Source organism: Anarhichas minor, unplaced genomic scaffold (genome assembly GCF_050575085.1).
Source record: "Anarhichas minor isolate MPS153535 unplaced genomic scaffold, ASM5057508v1 ptg000028l, whole genome shotgun sequence".
In the NCBI taxonomy this organism is placed as follows: Eukaryota; Metazoa; Chordata; class Actinopteri; order Perciformes; family Anarhichadidae; genus Anarhichas; species Anarhichas minor.
In genome coordinates this window covers 5,947,740-5,963,309 of record NW_027466474.1, presented here as the reverse complement: position 1 = coordinate 5,963,309, position 15,570 = coordinate 5,947,740, and the positions used below count along the sequence as shown (strand labels likewise).

General features: G+C 42.2%; 2 protein-coding genes across 4 annotated transcripts; one reads left to right on the top strand and one right to left on the bottom strand.

The window, feature by feature from the left end:
• Positions 1–166: 166 nt before the first annotated feature.
• On the bottom strand, positions 167–3,087 carry ccdc85b (coiled-coil domain containing 85B). The gene has a single exon (XM_076103562.1). The coding sequence runs from the start codon at positions 2,021–2,023 to the stop codon at positions 1,421–1,423; it is 603 nt and encodes a 200-aa protein (XP_075959677.1). The 5' UTR covers positions 2,024–3,087; the 3' UTR covers positions 167–1,420.
• Positions 3,088–5,171: 2,084 nt separating this feature from the next.
• On the top strand, positions 5,172–9,675 carry fibpa (fibroblast growth factor (acidic) intracellular binding protein a). Of its 3 annotated transcripts, none has more exons than XM_076103359.1 (11): positions 5,172–5,462; positions 5,595–5,679; positions 6,280–6,478; positions 6,720–6,846; positions 7,108–7,208; positions 7,423–7,556; positions 8,086–8,194; positions 8,324–8,387; positions 8,496–8,582; positions 8,730–8,827; positions 9,357–9,675. In XM_076103359.1, exons 2-11 carry the CDS (start codon positions 5,595–5,597, stop codon positions 9,424–9,426), a joined length of 1,074 nt encoding a protein of 357 aa, XP_075959474.1. In that variant the 5' UTR covers positions 5,172–5,462; the 3' UTR covers positions 9,427–9,675. The 3 variants fall into 3 exon arrangements, with proteins under 3 accessions (XP_075959474.1, XP_075959473.1, XP_075959472.1); XM_076103358.1 differs by having other exon boundaries at positions 8,071–8,194; XM_076103357.1 differs by having other exon boundaries at positions 8,062–8,194.
• The last annotated feature ends 5,895 nt before the right edge of the window (positions 9,676–15,570 follow it).

The following is a 15,570-nucleotide window of genomic DNA, read 5'->3' as shown; positions in this document are numbered from 1 at the left end:
AGTCAGTCTGTGTGACATGACGGGAGCATCAATCAAGTGCAGTTGGTTCAGACACAAAAGGTCAAAACAACAAGTGGAGAAATCAATCCTTCATTGTGTGACATGTAAATGTGTAAATGCTTGTTTCTGCAAAGTCAAACACACAAAGAAAGGTCAGAACAGCACAAAGTGTCATACCCACTGTATTTAAAGCTCTTCAATGCACTACGAGCATAGCCCACCAATAAACAGCTAACGACAAAATAAATCTTTTCTAATCCATGTGCATTATCTATGATTTAAACTGAAATCGGTTAGTAGCCTAATGCTAGTTAATACAGATAAATCAAGATAAAGAAGGGTCAAAGTTAATGTTACAGGGTAAATACAAAGCATGAGTTACAGAAGACAAAGCTGACCGTCGTCAACTTAAACAAACTCTGTGATGTGCTAATTGAACATCAACAACAATGTAAGAAAAATGTAATACAAGTGAATTTAAACAGCTTGGTTTGAATAGAATATAAATCATTAAAACTTGTAGACCTTCCAGTTTGATACAAAGAGTTTCCAGTTGGATTTTTAAAAAAAGTGACAGAACTTGTTCAGTTCAGCTCTGAGTGAGGTCCAAGGACATCTACCATGTCTGATCCCAAACTCTGTACTCTGTACTCCGGCTCTAGCACATGTACATTATGCACAGCAGCCCCACTCACAGTAAACCTGAAGGGCCCTCACATCAGACTGGTTAACAGGCCTGCACAAATTGTGACAATCATCATGCACATATGGCACTCCAATCCTGTCCTGAGGAAGAGAGTGCATAAAATAGTACACATTATTGGGCATCTAGCAAAAGCAAATATCAAATAGTTTCATTTTTTTTTCTTTTATCACAACTCCTCTATTTCAGTGCTATTGGAATTCAGTGGACTAAATATGGCTCAAAACTGGATTGAAATGAATCTTTAGATCTGTGATTTAAAGATCCATAATAATGCTGTCCAGTGCAATAGAAAAAAGGCTTCTACCAGTGTAGGCTAGTCCAGTGCATGAGATAAATTGATATATGTGACCCAGTCTTTTGGTCCCATTTCTTTTTTTCAACAACAGACCACTGAAAAAGGAGAATCTCCCCAAAACAGAGGAGTCATTAGAAAACAAATACTGTAAAAGTTTGATACATTATCATCTGGCAAACATCTATTAAATGTCTTTGTAAAGTCCTGAAAATGTCTATAGTGGTAGATTCTTTGTCAAGTCAAAACCTAGTGGCACACAAATCTTTGCAGCATTCAGAAGGCCCTGATGCTTTTGCACCAAATTGATTTGTATTGTCTGACAAAGCTTCTGTGTCTCCATTCTGTCAATCACACCACCCCTAGCCTACAGATTCCTTATTTGAGACGGAGAAGCCCTGACTGCTGACGTCAGCCTGCCATCAGTCATCAGGTGAGCACACCAGGTGGAGCTGGTCTGGGCTTCCCACGCTGCCTGTGCTTGAGCTTCCGTCCCCAAGGTCCCGGGCCACCATGCAGGGCAGGTTGAGCTCGGTGGACCCTCCGGGACTGGAGTCACTCCTGCTGACACACTCCTCCTCCAGGACCAGACACAGCTCCTTCAGGTCCAAATTCTCCTTCACCAGCCCGTCCTGCATGCGCTCCAGGTCGGCGAGCTTTTTCAAGTAACCGCCCAGGTCCTCCCTCATCACTTTGGCCGCGTGATGCCCGAACAGCTGCCATTCCCTGGCCAGCTTCTTCACTTTGAGCCGGTCGTCGTCCAGGAAGCAGCACAGGTCCCGCAGCTCCACGTTTTCCTCCTGCAGGCGCTGATTGATGACTTTCAGTTCCCTGATTTCAAGGAGGTGTCCCTGCAGTTGTTTATTTACCTCTTTTATCAGCCGTCCTCGCTGGATGAGAGCTGATATTTTCTCCGACTCCTCTTTACGCAGCCGGATCACCAGCTCCTCTTTGGAGCACGCCAGCAAATCCTCGTCGGACATCTTTGACAGCTCTCTATTTATTATCTCACCTTCGCTACCCATTTCTATTAAAAACCTACACCTAGAGGGTACCTGAGAATGTATTAAAAGCGCTGAGGTGTAGCTGTGTGCTTCACTGCTTAACACAGAGCCATCACATCCTCTTCCTCTGCATACAGTGTTTTCCAGATGTCAGCCTTTGCAATCACTACAGCACCGGAGGCCAAATCATGGCACAAAAATGTGTTTTCGTTTTTTAGACGGCTTTATTCAAGGCGCTGTGATTTAAGCCCTAATTTGTGTTGAACCCAGTTCTCCGCGGATGATGTCTTAATGAGGTCGTGTTGCGCCGCGAACCCCCATTAATGTCAATCTGTCATCTTCTCAACAGCAGACTGTGTTCTCCAAAGGCCTCCAGGAATACAACTGTCCTTATTATACCTCCTCTCGCAGTATTTGAAGGCAACGGCCGCCCCGTGGGCTCTTCGGTGGCCTATATGTACAAATGACCGGTCGATCCACGGAGGCTTAATCCAGCAGCCTCGGATGCACACCCTGCAGATGTTGTGTGTGTGTGTTTTTTTTTTTTTTTTACGTCGCTGGCATCGTCTCACCAGGCTGTGCTCCGCTCGCCTCGGCTGAATGAACTCGTTCCACGGTGCTGGAGGATGAGTCCGTACGGTGCAGCAGCTTCTTTCCTTTTTCGTTACAAACGACTAATCTTTAGATAAAAACAAATAAACAAAACAAATGAAAATCCAATCTCTCCCGTTATCCGCTCAGAATAAGTGCATCATCGCTGTTCGTCCTCTGGGGCTGGACTGTTACCACAACAATGTCCGCCTCCGCCACTTTCACGGCTGTGACACCACCGAGCAGCGAGCTGCGTGTCAAGCTGCAGCATCACTGGAAGACAGTCTTTGTAGCCTTCAGAATAAAAGCATTGACTTGTTACATTTGAATGAAAATAGTGAGAACACATTGTATTTTACTACAATGTAGATTTCGTAGTTGTCAGTCTTCACTTATATTAGAGGGTGTCTTTTTCGGGTTTCAATGCAATCATGTTCCTCAACCACAATCATTTTATTTTTAATGTTTTAACCGGATGTTTTACTTTTTACGATGACTGCTGTCTTGACACGTCGGTTAGACAGTAATCGGACATGTTAGTGGTTTCCTCTGAGGTTTACAGTGGCTCTTCGCATACCATAGGCATATGGCATTGTAGTAAATGGCCACATAGAACCGAACAGCTCAGGGATCCAGCTGATCTTCTCAGCTATGAAAATCATCCAGATGTGAGGGTGAAGATCTGCTCCATGTGCTCTCTCAGAGAGGAACTTGTGCGCCCCCATTTGGATTTTACTTTTACCTTTATCATGCCATAAATCCAAAACAACACGGATATGCACACTTCTTAAAGGAAATTAGTAGAAACCCCATGTGACTCTTGGATTATCTGATCAGCTTGGTCTCATCCTCCTCAAAAAAACTAAAGACATGGGCTATGACCAGATCTTAGCTCTGCCCAAACCTTTGCCAAACATAAGAGGTTCATTAACAGGCCCTCCTTTAAAGTTCACTACAAAGAAAGATGTACAGTATAACAGTTGCATCATGAGTGACTCCTGGTTGTAGCCTACTCGTTTCTTTTCAAAGAACATTGGCGGAAAGTGTGACTGCAGGCTTTTTTCCATGGGTTTATGCTGAGGCATTCAGCCACATCCTTCCGCCCTCTGTCCCACCTCCATTGTTTAGCTGAGGCCATAACAATGTAGGGTGTTAACCGTGCAAGAGGGAGCTGGGGATGGAATCAGGGTGTCATGTGGGGTTAGAAGTGAGAGTGTTGATGTGCAGGGGGAGATCTGACAAAAAGACATGTTGACTGAGTCGTTTTTCCCTTATGTTGTGATTTTGAAGGACACATGCAGAAACATCAAAAGGGAGGGCATGGAGAGGGATTTGCAGGGATTTATTTAGATTAATCGCTGGAGGAAAAGAGAGCAGATTGTGAACACGCAGCTAGCAAGGCACACATCGTCCTTGTGCTCACACAGATCTCGGATCGTACATTTTAAAATAACTTAAGAGCACAAATGGAAGGGCAGAAATAGGCTGACAGATGTGCTGTATAATTTGAGTCTTTACATAATCGTAATCATAATTCGATTTTCTTCTGGCCATTGATGGCTTTCTTACTTAACATGAATTAAAAGGGATTAAACATGGGCCAATTTTGCGGCTCATAGGCAGGTCGTTGTGGGTGCTGGGTAGGCCCCATGTCGGCATGCTGCTAGGAACAGCAAGACACCCTCAGCTTTAGGTTTGGATTCAGAAGTGGGACGACGCAAATAACACAGGGGCAACCTTATGAAACAAAACAACCCGAGGTCAGCTTATACCATCATGATTAAACATAGTCATCATGCTCTATCTATACTATAGGCTATAAATTGTTGTGACAAATCCCTCAAATATAGCACATTCAAATCAATTTAATTAGAAACCTACAAAACGCTGTCCATTTCTGCTTTTATCTCTGATTAATGTTTAATTATTAACTTGTCTACACCACAATTTTGTCTGCAGCCATATTCACTGGTCAGAAAAAAAGTGTGTCTTTGTATTTTAACCCTGAGGACAAAGACAAAAATAAATGACCTATTATTCTTATTACGCATACTTTAGGAGCGTTATTAGTATCGGGGTTGTGCCACATTTTAACCACGAAGGATGAGAGACGTCTGCTCTGACAGGGGAAGTACCATAGACTGACAATAAACTGATGCAACAGCAAAAATAACTATAATAGTTTCAGAATAAAAGCATACTTTCTACAAATGGGTTAAATGACAAAAAACACACAATCCTACAAAATCGTTATGCATTATGAGCAGCCCGCTATGTAGTAACACTGCCTTTATTTATTTGTGCTCGGGTGTGGATTTTTGTTTACTGCACTGCGTCATTTTATTACTGGTAGGATATACAGTAAAATGTAATCTGTAGTCTGCTGTATGCGAGAACACGTAAACAATATATTATAATTAAACATAGAACCTATATGTTGTCACGCGACACTAACATTACAACAGAAAACATGAAACAACAAAAAGTCAGTCAGTTTGTTTTGAGAAGATGTCTAAAGAGACACTTACAGTAATATGCGTAAAGAACCTTTCCTCTGACGTCACGACACCGGAAGTCCGTTTAGCGTGCCTGCTGTTGTTGATAGCGAGCACCCATAGCGATACAGTACGCTGCCATTTCGTAGATGATCGTGTTTTAAACCACGCGCGATCACGTTAATTTGATCTTAATTCACCGTGTTGTTGTCTGGTTGTCAGTGTAGTCTCGCTGAAGCTGCTAACATAGCTAGGACAAGAAGCTAGCCTTTAATGGAGGAAGTTAGCTAGGCGGCTATGGCCATTATAATCTAACCGTTTACTTTGCATTTCAGTTTTTATTTCAGTTTGGTGCTTGAAACGCTCATAACAAGGTATGATGTGTGTTTTGGTCCTTACTATGTCTTTGAGCTCATCTGAAAGCTGGTTGATGATGGCTAACGTTACTTAAGCTAAACAGAAACATCTCCTGACCCACTTGCTTTTACTTTTCTGCCACCACGCAGATGACGATGGAGCTGGATGTGTTCGTGGGTAACACCACTATCATGGATGAGGAGGTGTACCAGCTCTGGTTGGATGGATACACAGGTATGAGTCACATTTATGGGTCACAATGTACTGCAGCAGACTGTGGACTTACTGCGGAGTAGAGGAGCTTATACAGAGTCCTGGTTTGTTGGAGTTATCTTACAAAGATGCACAGAATGTGGGTTTTATTGTATTATCATTGAACATATAATTCAAATGCACCGAATCTGGTGGTCAGGACCAACCAATCTGAGGGGTCAGAAATTGAATAAAAACACTGGAAAGAAAGAAAACTTTTACTGTGTGCTTTTTATTGTTAAATTCAGGAGACTGACTTTTCAGGCCTCTGAAAACTATTCAAATGAAACAGTTACTCTTTATAAGTAACGCATGATACTTAAGTCAAGGGGTTGTGATATACATTTTGTTTCTTTAAAGGGTTACAAGCTAAATGTTCCGCTAATGTGCAAAACATAATGAAAACCTACATATTGTGACATTTATATATCTACACCCTGCACATTGGAAGTAGCCCAGGTAAAGTATAATGACAGTGCTGCTGTATGTTCACACCACACCAGCAGCTTTGTTAGTACAGGTCACTGTACACATCACTACAGCCACGGTTGGATCACCAAGCGTGTCTGATTTATCCAACAGTGAACGATGCAGTGAAGGTACGAATGGATGGAGGAGTGATGGAGGAGTGCGAGGCGAGTGCAGATGTTCTACTGAGTGACACCATGGACCAGTACAGGACTTTCCAGATGTGTGAGCGTCTGCTGCACAGTCCATCCAAACTAGGCAACCAGCTACTGTTCCAGATCCCACCTCATCGACAAGCCATGCTCATAGAGAGGTGCAGTGACGATGCTCCGATTTGATCACCATTAATTATCTGATGTGTTTGCAGTAAAGTCATTATTTAATCTTTTAAATGTGCCCCTTCCTTGAACTAGATTATTCCCCTCTCAAGGCAGATGTTACCACGACATGTATTTATTATTAAACGCCACTACTTTATTCTTGTTTCCTGACGTAGTAAATGAGAATATATTCTTACAACTCACCTTTTTCACCTTTTGTATTTACATGTTTAGATATTACACCTTCGATGATGCATTTGTCCGTGAGGTCCTGGGAAAGAAACTCTCCAAGGGAACAAAGAAAGACTTGGACGATATCGGAGCCAAGACAGGTGTGACACTGAAGAGCTGCAGACGACAGGTCAGAGCAACACCACAATGGCCGCGTGTCTGTGTTGTCAGTTTAGTTATCAGAGGAGTCTTCAGCAGTTTTAAAAGACATTGCTCATTTTTGTTGTGAAACCACCTTGAATTCTTTCTGGTCGTAATCTGACTTTCAGTTTTTCGTTCTTTAAAATTCGTTTTGAGTTTCAGTTACAGTGACTTTTACTGTCTGATTTTATACATGTTGTCATGTTGTTATAAATTTAGTAAATCTCATGTATCATATGTTTAATTTCAGTTCGACAACTTCAAACGTGTTTTTAAAGTTGTGGAAGAGCTGAAGGGACCCCTGGTGGAGAACATACGTCACCACTTTCTTCTTTCTGACAAGCTTGCGAGGTAATCCGTGTGAAGAGCGTACAAAACCTCCCTGCCTGCCTCTGTGTTGTTGTAGTTGTTATGAGGAATTACTTCATGGGTTTACATGTTTAGCTAACTCTAACAAAACCTCACCTGAGAAGGCTAGCATTCAGGGTTATTCAAACTAGTGAAAACATCAAAGTTCTTTCTGTCTATTTGTTAGCTTCTATAATGCCTCTTTCGCTTATTTCAGGGATTATGCTGCCATTGTTTTCTTTGCCAACAATCGCTTTGAGACGGGGAAAAGAAAGCTGCAATATCTCACATTCCAGGACTTTGCCTTCTGTGCTGGGCAACTTATCAGCAACTGGACCGTTGGGGCTGTTGGTGAGCCATTCGTCTTGTTTCCTTCAGCCGTTTGCTGCCATTTTTATCTGAGATATGAAGGACATGTATGACATTTTGATCAGTTATGTAACATATACAGCATATTAATCATCTGTAACCGTCTAAATGTGTCTTAGTTTGAGGCTTACAGATTGATAAAACATTAGAGATAAATCCAAGAACACTAAAAATAGAAAAAAAAGTGAAACTGTGAGACAAACTATGAAGAGGACTTTAAAGAAATATCTCACGTAAGAACAAGAGGTATGCTGTCGATGGTGGCTATTAAGAATAAGGAACATTTAGAGCAGTGCCTCCGTCAGTGAGGCCAGCTGACCACCAGAGGTCCTTCAGGTTTTGCATAGCCTCAATACAATGAAGACTAATTTAAATTGTGTGAAGTGAACAATGTTAATTGCCTAAGAATAAATAATAATAAATAAGAAGAAAAAAGAATAAGCAGCAATGATAGTTAAAAGAAGAAAAAAACCCCTCTTTTGAACAGATATGACAGTGTGTGACTTTGTAGATAACATGGTGGAAGACATGGATGTGGATCTCGATAAAGAGTTTTTACAAGAGCTGAAAGAACTGAAGGTGTTAATCACTGACAAAGATCTGCTGGATCAACACAAAAGGTAACATGAAAATAAAGAGAAACCTACACGTTTTTTGCCATTTCTGATTTTTTTTAAACTGGCTTTTAATTACAATTTTATACACACTTGTATTGGTAATTTCTCTTCCTTCCTCTCCTCTCTGTTCAGTCTGGTCTGTACAGCTCTTAGAGGAAAGACTAAAGCTTTTAATGAGATGGAGGCTAATTTTAAGGTGAGAGAAATAACAACCTCAGAATATCGGAAATTAAACCAGTCAGTAACTTCTTCAATGAAAGGAAATAATAGTTTTGTTAATGTAATTATTTCATTCTTTTCGTAGAATCTATCCAGAGGCCTGGTCAACATTGCCGCAAAGTTAACCAACACAAAGGATGTCCGAGATTTTTTCATTGATCTTGTGGAGAAGGTGTGTAACCTCTACAAAATGTAGTTTCTATCTTTACGTGGTTCAAGCAAAGACAGATCATTCAACTCGTATTTCTGAATCCAGTCTTGAAGTCTGCCTTGGAGACGGTGTGATGTAACGTCTCTTCCCCTCCTTTTTCTCCCCCAGTTTATTGAGCCATGTCGTTCAGACCGATGGACAGCTGCGGACATTAGACTCTACCTTACTCACTACAACAACTCGGCACACATACTTGACACATTCAAGTGAGTCAATGTGCTTTTATTCTGTAAAGCTTTATCAGGTAGAGCTCAACTCCAACCCTGCCAGGACTATTTATTCCTAAAGGGGCGAAAAATACAGTCAGGATGTTGTAGAGCTCTTTGAAAGAAAAAAAAAAAAAAAGCAATAACCAAATATTATATATACTTTGGCAATCATTAATGCTGCTCAAGCATAAAGTTGTGTCTTTAATATTGACGTCTCGGCTCCACCAGTGGGTGTCACCCTATCTCGCCCCTGATTTCTCAAACTGTAGTTACCTTGTTTCTCATGCAAACACTCTGGAATGTAGTTAAGGGTTTACACAGCCCTGCACCATTACATGTTTAACAAAGAGATATTCATAAAAAGAAACAGACGACCCACCCCCCACATGTTACACCGAGTGGACAAAGATTGCCTCATTTACTTTCTTCACACTGATTTCACAATTACAGTTTGTCATGAGTCTTACTCTCTCTCCATTTACTTACTGTGTGCTCTCTTTCTGTCTCTCTGTTTTCTGCCCCTCAGACATCAGGTTGTGTGGGACAGATACATGGGTGTCGTCAAAAGCTGTATCTTCAAAATGTATCACGACTGAAGCGGTTTCTTCGCAGCTCGACCCTCATTTCTCCCCACTTTTCCCTCGTTTTTTTTCTGGCTATATCCCCCCCCGAAGCCGTTATCTTAACCCTCGGTTTTTGGTTTTATCTGTTTCGTTTTGTCAGCGGTGATGAATTCTGCTTCTTAAGCCCCATTATTGCTTTCAGTCTCCCTGTTTGCACCTATAGAGTCCCTGCAGTGTCTGTACATTTGGTTTGTAAATAAAATGAACGTATTTACATCAAAATGTCCCTGCTTTATGTTATCGTTTTATCTGCGGTATTATATGGAGGAGTTGTTATCATTAACCCATTCCAGGGACAAGGTTTACTGAGTGCTGGATGGACATCAAAGACAAAGAGATAAAGATATAAATCATAGCACAAAAGGGAAGAGGCCAGATTGAGAAAGCCCTGCGTCATCAATCTCAGCTGTATTAGTGTTTTAGATTTTAATCTGGCCAGCAGAGTGCATGTGTCATGGACTGAGACCTCTTCCAGTGTCTGTGTGTGGTCATGGGAATGAGGGACCAGCCAGGGGGGCACAGTTGGTCCAGCTAGGGGGTTTGTTCGTGTGACTTTTAACAACATCTCCCGTAAGGACAGCTGCCATCTCTGCCACCACCCAGAAACACAGGACAGATAAACAATCTGAGGCGAAGTAAAGGTTATTTTAGAACCAAAGGTTTACTTTAAAAAAAACAAAAACAAAAAACAGGAGGAAAAATAAAATGATTGCCCCACAATGTTACAAAACAGCACGATTGTGCACTCTAAAAATATAAAGATTAGTATGTCTATTAAAGAATATTCTGTATAAACTTTAATGCATGCAGTCATTTTGTAATGGGTTTGACTTTAGGTTGAGTCAGACTCATAAAATCTGGGTGAAGCAACATCTTAACCAGTTTGCAAAGCACACCGATTATTTTGCAAGACAAAATACAGCTGAAATTATTCCAAGTGCAGTAATGGATTAGTCATGTACAAGCAGAGCAGCAAAGCTGGTCAAGAATAATGATAGTATTTTATTTTCTCTATTTCATCCCATGAAGCCTCCTCCAGTTTATTCTGAGAAATAAGCGGACAAATTTTCCGAATAAGTCTCCACTTTCTTTCTCTTCCACTCTCTAATTTTTGTCCACATTCCATTAACTTCTCTCTCCCCGGCTATAAATATCCTGCATGTCAGATTGGATGAGAGCGAGGGCTTTAGTCGCTTTATGGAAAGAAGAAAAAAAGAGAGTAAAAGACGGGGGAGGTAAGTATAGATAGATGGGGGGTAAATGGGAAAAGGGAGGGAGGAAAGGGTGGGAGAGTTTGGAGCTTTTGCGGGGGTTTAGTTTAAATGAAACCAGGTGTGTTGTGGGACCATAAGAGGGGGCACTGGGTAAGAAGATGGGGGGGCAAGTGTGTGAATCTGTGAGTTGTTGTTCGGCCTGCGATTTGGACAGATTTGGAATTTTGGTATTTGGGCCGCAGACCAGGAATTTGCATCCTGGGGGGTCAGGGAGAGGGGGTTTGGAGAGTGGAGGATGGCAGTGCAGGGGGCCAGAGGCGGGGAGGAGGTGGGGTAAGAATGGGCTGTCCCTCTCTCCTCCCTCTCTCTCTCCTCTCCGTCTCTTGCTCTCTCTCTCTCTCCCTCCCTTTGCATGTGTTCAGCTGCTCCAGCTGTCGGTCTCCCCACTCACTCTCTCAGGGTCAGACAGGCAGGAGTTTAAGGGACCACTTCTGAGCGCCAACTCAGCCGGGACGACCGCAGCCAGCAGAAGGACACACCGGTCAGAAGGAGAAGACTCATCCGAAAAAGATTCATTTGTGAGTTTCCGTGTGTTTCTTTAATGTCTGACAACCATGTTAGAAGAGATTTGTATGAAAAGGAGAACCTTTGGATGACTGATCATGTTTTTTAAGGTACCTTCTTTTCAAGGACGTGTATGGTACAGGCCATACACGTCACAGTACCACCACTGCTCTGCTCTCGGCTCTGCTCTCACAGCTTCATATTGCTGCTTACAAAAGCAGCAATATGAAGCCAAGAAGCAAGTTTACTTCTTGGCACTGTGTTTCAGAGACTGTAATAGGGGGATAGACAGGAAGAGAGGTAATGAGTCACAGGGCATGTATTATCGCGCAGTATGTTCTTCCACCTCATCTCTCGTGTACAACATTGGAAGTCAGTGTCACAATCTCAGTTTAGTCACTCCGGTTAAAATTTATGGGACAAAGCAGCAGAGACTTTTGAACAAAAAGAAGAAACAGGTGGCAGCTACAGGAACATACACACACACAAAACACTCTGGATAACATCACAGACAGTGTAGGATGCTGCCTCACTATGATTTGACAGTGCATTTTATCACTGTTTATTCCGTATACTCCTAATAGCTAACATGTGACAGCCCCAGCGTCACTGTAATGACTCAGTGGGATTATAAAGGCAACAGGAAGCAGGCACAGTTCCCCTGAGAGCAGCCCATCATCTCGTGCCACATTGTATGCGTAGACTAATAAATCACAGCTCTTTAACCCCCCTTTACACAGGGAAACAGAGCAGTATCACCACTGGGAGAAAAGAACCACACCAGAGGGATTTATCTCATTTACAGTGTGTGAATTTCTCCTGCAGGCCACAATACATCACTGCTGACTGTGGAGTTTTCCAGCAAAGGAGTTAGGCTATATATGTGTGTGTGTGTGTGTGTGTGTGTGTGTGTGTGTGTGTGTGTGTGTGTGTGTGTGTGTGTGTGTGTGTGTGTGTGTGTGTGTGTGTGTGTGTGTGTGTGTGTGTGAGTGATAGTGACCCCCTGGTTGTGGATTTACAGGTTCACTGCCACAGCGGTAACGGATCGCAGTTTTAGCCCGCTGGGCCACCGTGTTCTCAGGCTGCTCCATGCACAACCAAGCAGAACAACACAAAGTTAGCTATGTATACATTACAACACATGACCATCCTGCAGTTTACACTCTGTGTGCATGTGTGTGTGTGTGTGTGTGTGTGTGTGGTGTCCAACTGTGTGTTTTTCTTGGTCCCCAGATGGTCACTTTTATAAGCCGCCTGAAATCTTGCATGATATATTGTGCCGACTGTGTGAATTTAGAAATGGGTCAGTCTGCTGTTACTGAGGCGAGGGTAAGCCCGAAATGGTAACTATATTAGAAGTACTGTTGAAGCTGTACTGAACAGGTGTTAGAGCAGTAATATTTTGAGGATTACACTAAAACTGCCGATTAATCTGCTGATCATTTTCTCTAGTAAATGTTCCGTCAAGTAAATGTCAAAATTAAAACAAATGCCCATCACAAGTTCCCAGAGTCCAAGGCGATGTCTTGTTTTGTCTGACCAGCAGTCCGAACCAACAGAAACGATAAATATATTTCAGCCAACCTGTTTCTCTGATGAATTTCGGCTCTTGGCTCACATTGTCTGACATCCACCTACACAATGAGGAGAGATGAGAGGTTAGGGGAGCAGTGGCTAGAGGTTTGGCACCAGCTATCCTCTTATGTGAACCATGGGGGGTTTCCCAGAACCTGATACTCTGGGAACCACTGCCGTGGCAGGGCATCCCAGCTGAGAACTGGCGCCCACATCCTTGCCACGGGCATTCCAGAGGTCCACCGCCACTTGGTCTCCAGCGACATCAGGGATACACCCATGCATCCCTGCTGCCCACTCTCAGTAGCCAGTGAGTGTCTGGACCCCGGACTGATGGTCAGTTCTGTTTTTGGGCAGTTTGGGGTCACATTCTTGCTGGTTGTAAGTGTCCGATGGGCCAACTCAGAGAGGTCACGTACTGCGGCCGTCTGATTGCACAGTGGTATGTGTTACCGTCTGTGCTTACAGGGTGAGGGCATGCGTTGTTGGTTTTAACCCCGCAGAGGTTCACGAATGGCCTGTGATGTCATCCATCAAGTATTTAAGTGTGTCCACGTCACCCTGCGGCCTTCTGTTTGTCTCAACTTGAAGTACAACAATGAGCCATGCCTGCAGATGTGGCGTCCTGACATTTCAGAGCATGTGCCTGTGCACGTAGACAGGCAGTGATTATAACTTTCCTGTCATGTATTTTAACTGGAGCTCACTGACTCTGCAAACAGCACTCTCTCAGAATCTTTTTCATTCCTTCAATTAGCCTGTTTTTTCCCCTACTTTTTTTGGTCTGCGGGAGCTGGAATAGGTGATTTGTTTATGTTTAGAGTCAGCTTAACCACTTACAGCGTCTCTCCAGGAACATTAACTGAAGGGTGGTTGTGTCTCTGCTGGGAGAAAAGCCAAGTCCATCAGAATACTTAGAATACTCAGCAAACATAATACACTATAAATCTGCCTCAAAATACACTGGACATAACGTTAGTACTTAGATCCATTACTTACGTAAAAGAAGCAATATCGCAGTGTAAAAATACTAGAATGCAAGTGAGCCCTACATTTAAAATTCACAAGTACATAAGTACATAAGTATTAGGCTACCAGCAGATAACTTATCCAAAGTGAAAGTGCTCATTATGCCTAATGGCCCCTTTCAGTATGGGTACCCTGAAAGATTAAGATGATATTTTGTAATAATAAAGTTATCTTGTAAAACAAGGAAAAAAGAACTTCAGGGTCTGTTCTGTTCTTTTGCAGAACAAGTTACAACTTTGTCATTATTGGTGACGTAAATCCCAGCTGAACCTTGCATAACTTCAACCAGAGCAGGTCAAATCAGCCACACGAAGGAAATCCCCTGCGTTGGTGCACAGGGCTTTTAATATATAACAATACATTGTTTTTTTGTATTTAAAATCAAAGTAGCAACTAACATGAGTTCTCAGATAACTTTAATGGAGTAAAAACTACAACATTTCTGTGAAACAGGACTCTTCCAGCAGCCTGCAGCTAAATCAGGTGCCTTTCGACTGAAGGACAGCGAACTTAAAAAGTAAAAGAAGGGACTGGAGCACGCTGATTTACTGCCTTTCATTGTGCAAACACACCGGAAGCCCATTTCTGCCACTGTGATGAAAAATAAAAGTCATTATAATGAGAAAATCTCAAAATAATGATTTATTTGAGATACTAAATCAAAAATATTGAGAGAATTTTTCATTATTTTGAAATATTACGTCAAAATATTATTTTGACATAGGCCAACGAAGTCGTTATTTTTAGATAGTGTCTCATTATAATGACTTACAGAATCTTTTTTTTTTCATCACGGCAGAAATGTCTTCATCAGAATAAAAAACAAAACTAGCCGGTCACCTTTCAGACGGCCCAGTATATTTATGACGACAGCCTGATACCCACTGCAGGGCCGAACGGTGGGTCAAAACATCAATTTACATAAAAACTGGGCTTCCATAAGAAGCCTCCCTCAACTTTTTGCACATTTGACTGTGTATTGATAACTCTCTGAATTGTAGTGGAGTAGACATACTACCTTAAAATACGTATAGTATTTGAGTACTTAGTTACTTTGCACCAATGACAAAAGACAACACAGCTTCTACGGAGGAGATTCTGTGTCACAGAGACAAATTAGCTTAGAATCTATCTCACAGATGGAAGCAGCAGAGCAGGAGATGCTGTTATAAAATATGCAACTAATGGCCATGATTTATGGGCTCCAAGAGACGCTGCTCTGATACACAGTGAACCGAACCTCTGGAGGCAGCGCGCGGCGAGACCATCATTCCAGTGAGTTGTAGTCTGCCAGCCTGGAGACACAGAGAGTCTTCTGTGAGCAGCTAATATGAAAGTATTCCTGTGATGTTGACTTTGTTATTTTCAGCTGAAGGATGGAGTACGTCACGATGTTTATGTTTTTACCTGGCAGAGTGATTCATTCAATTTATTTCGGCTGCGATCAACGGGGAACTGTTTGGTTGACAAACAGTGAACCAAGTCCAAGACGCTAACTGTGTTTTGACTGACGGGCCTACTTAAAAACAACAACAACCTGGCTCCAGTGCTTTTTGCAAAATGATTGATTTATGGTTGATTTATCCATTTCAGCTGTGGGAGCAGCTCCCAGCATCAGAATGAATCAAAACATTTTGTGATTCTCAGTTTCTAATGTTGCTTTTTGTTTTATGTCTTTCTCTCTGTCTCCCTCTGAAATACAGATACCACCTCTTGGCTGCCTCTCTCATCTTCA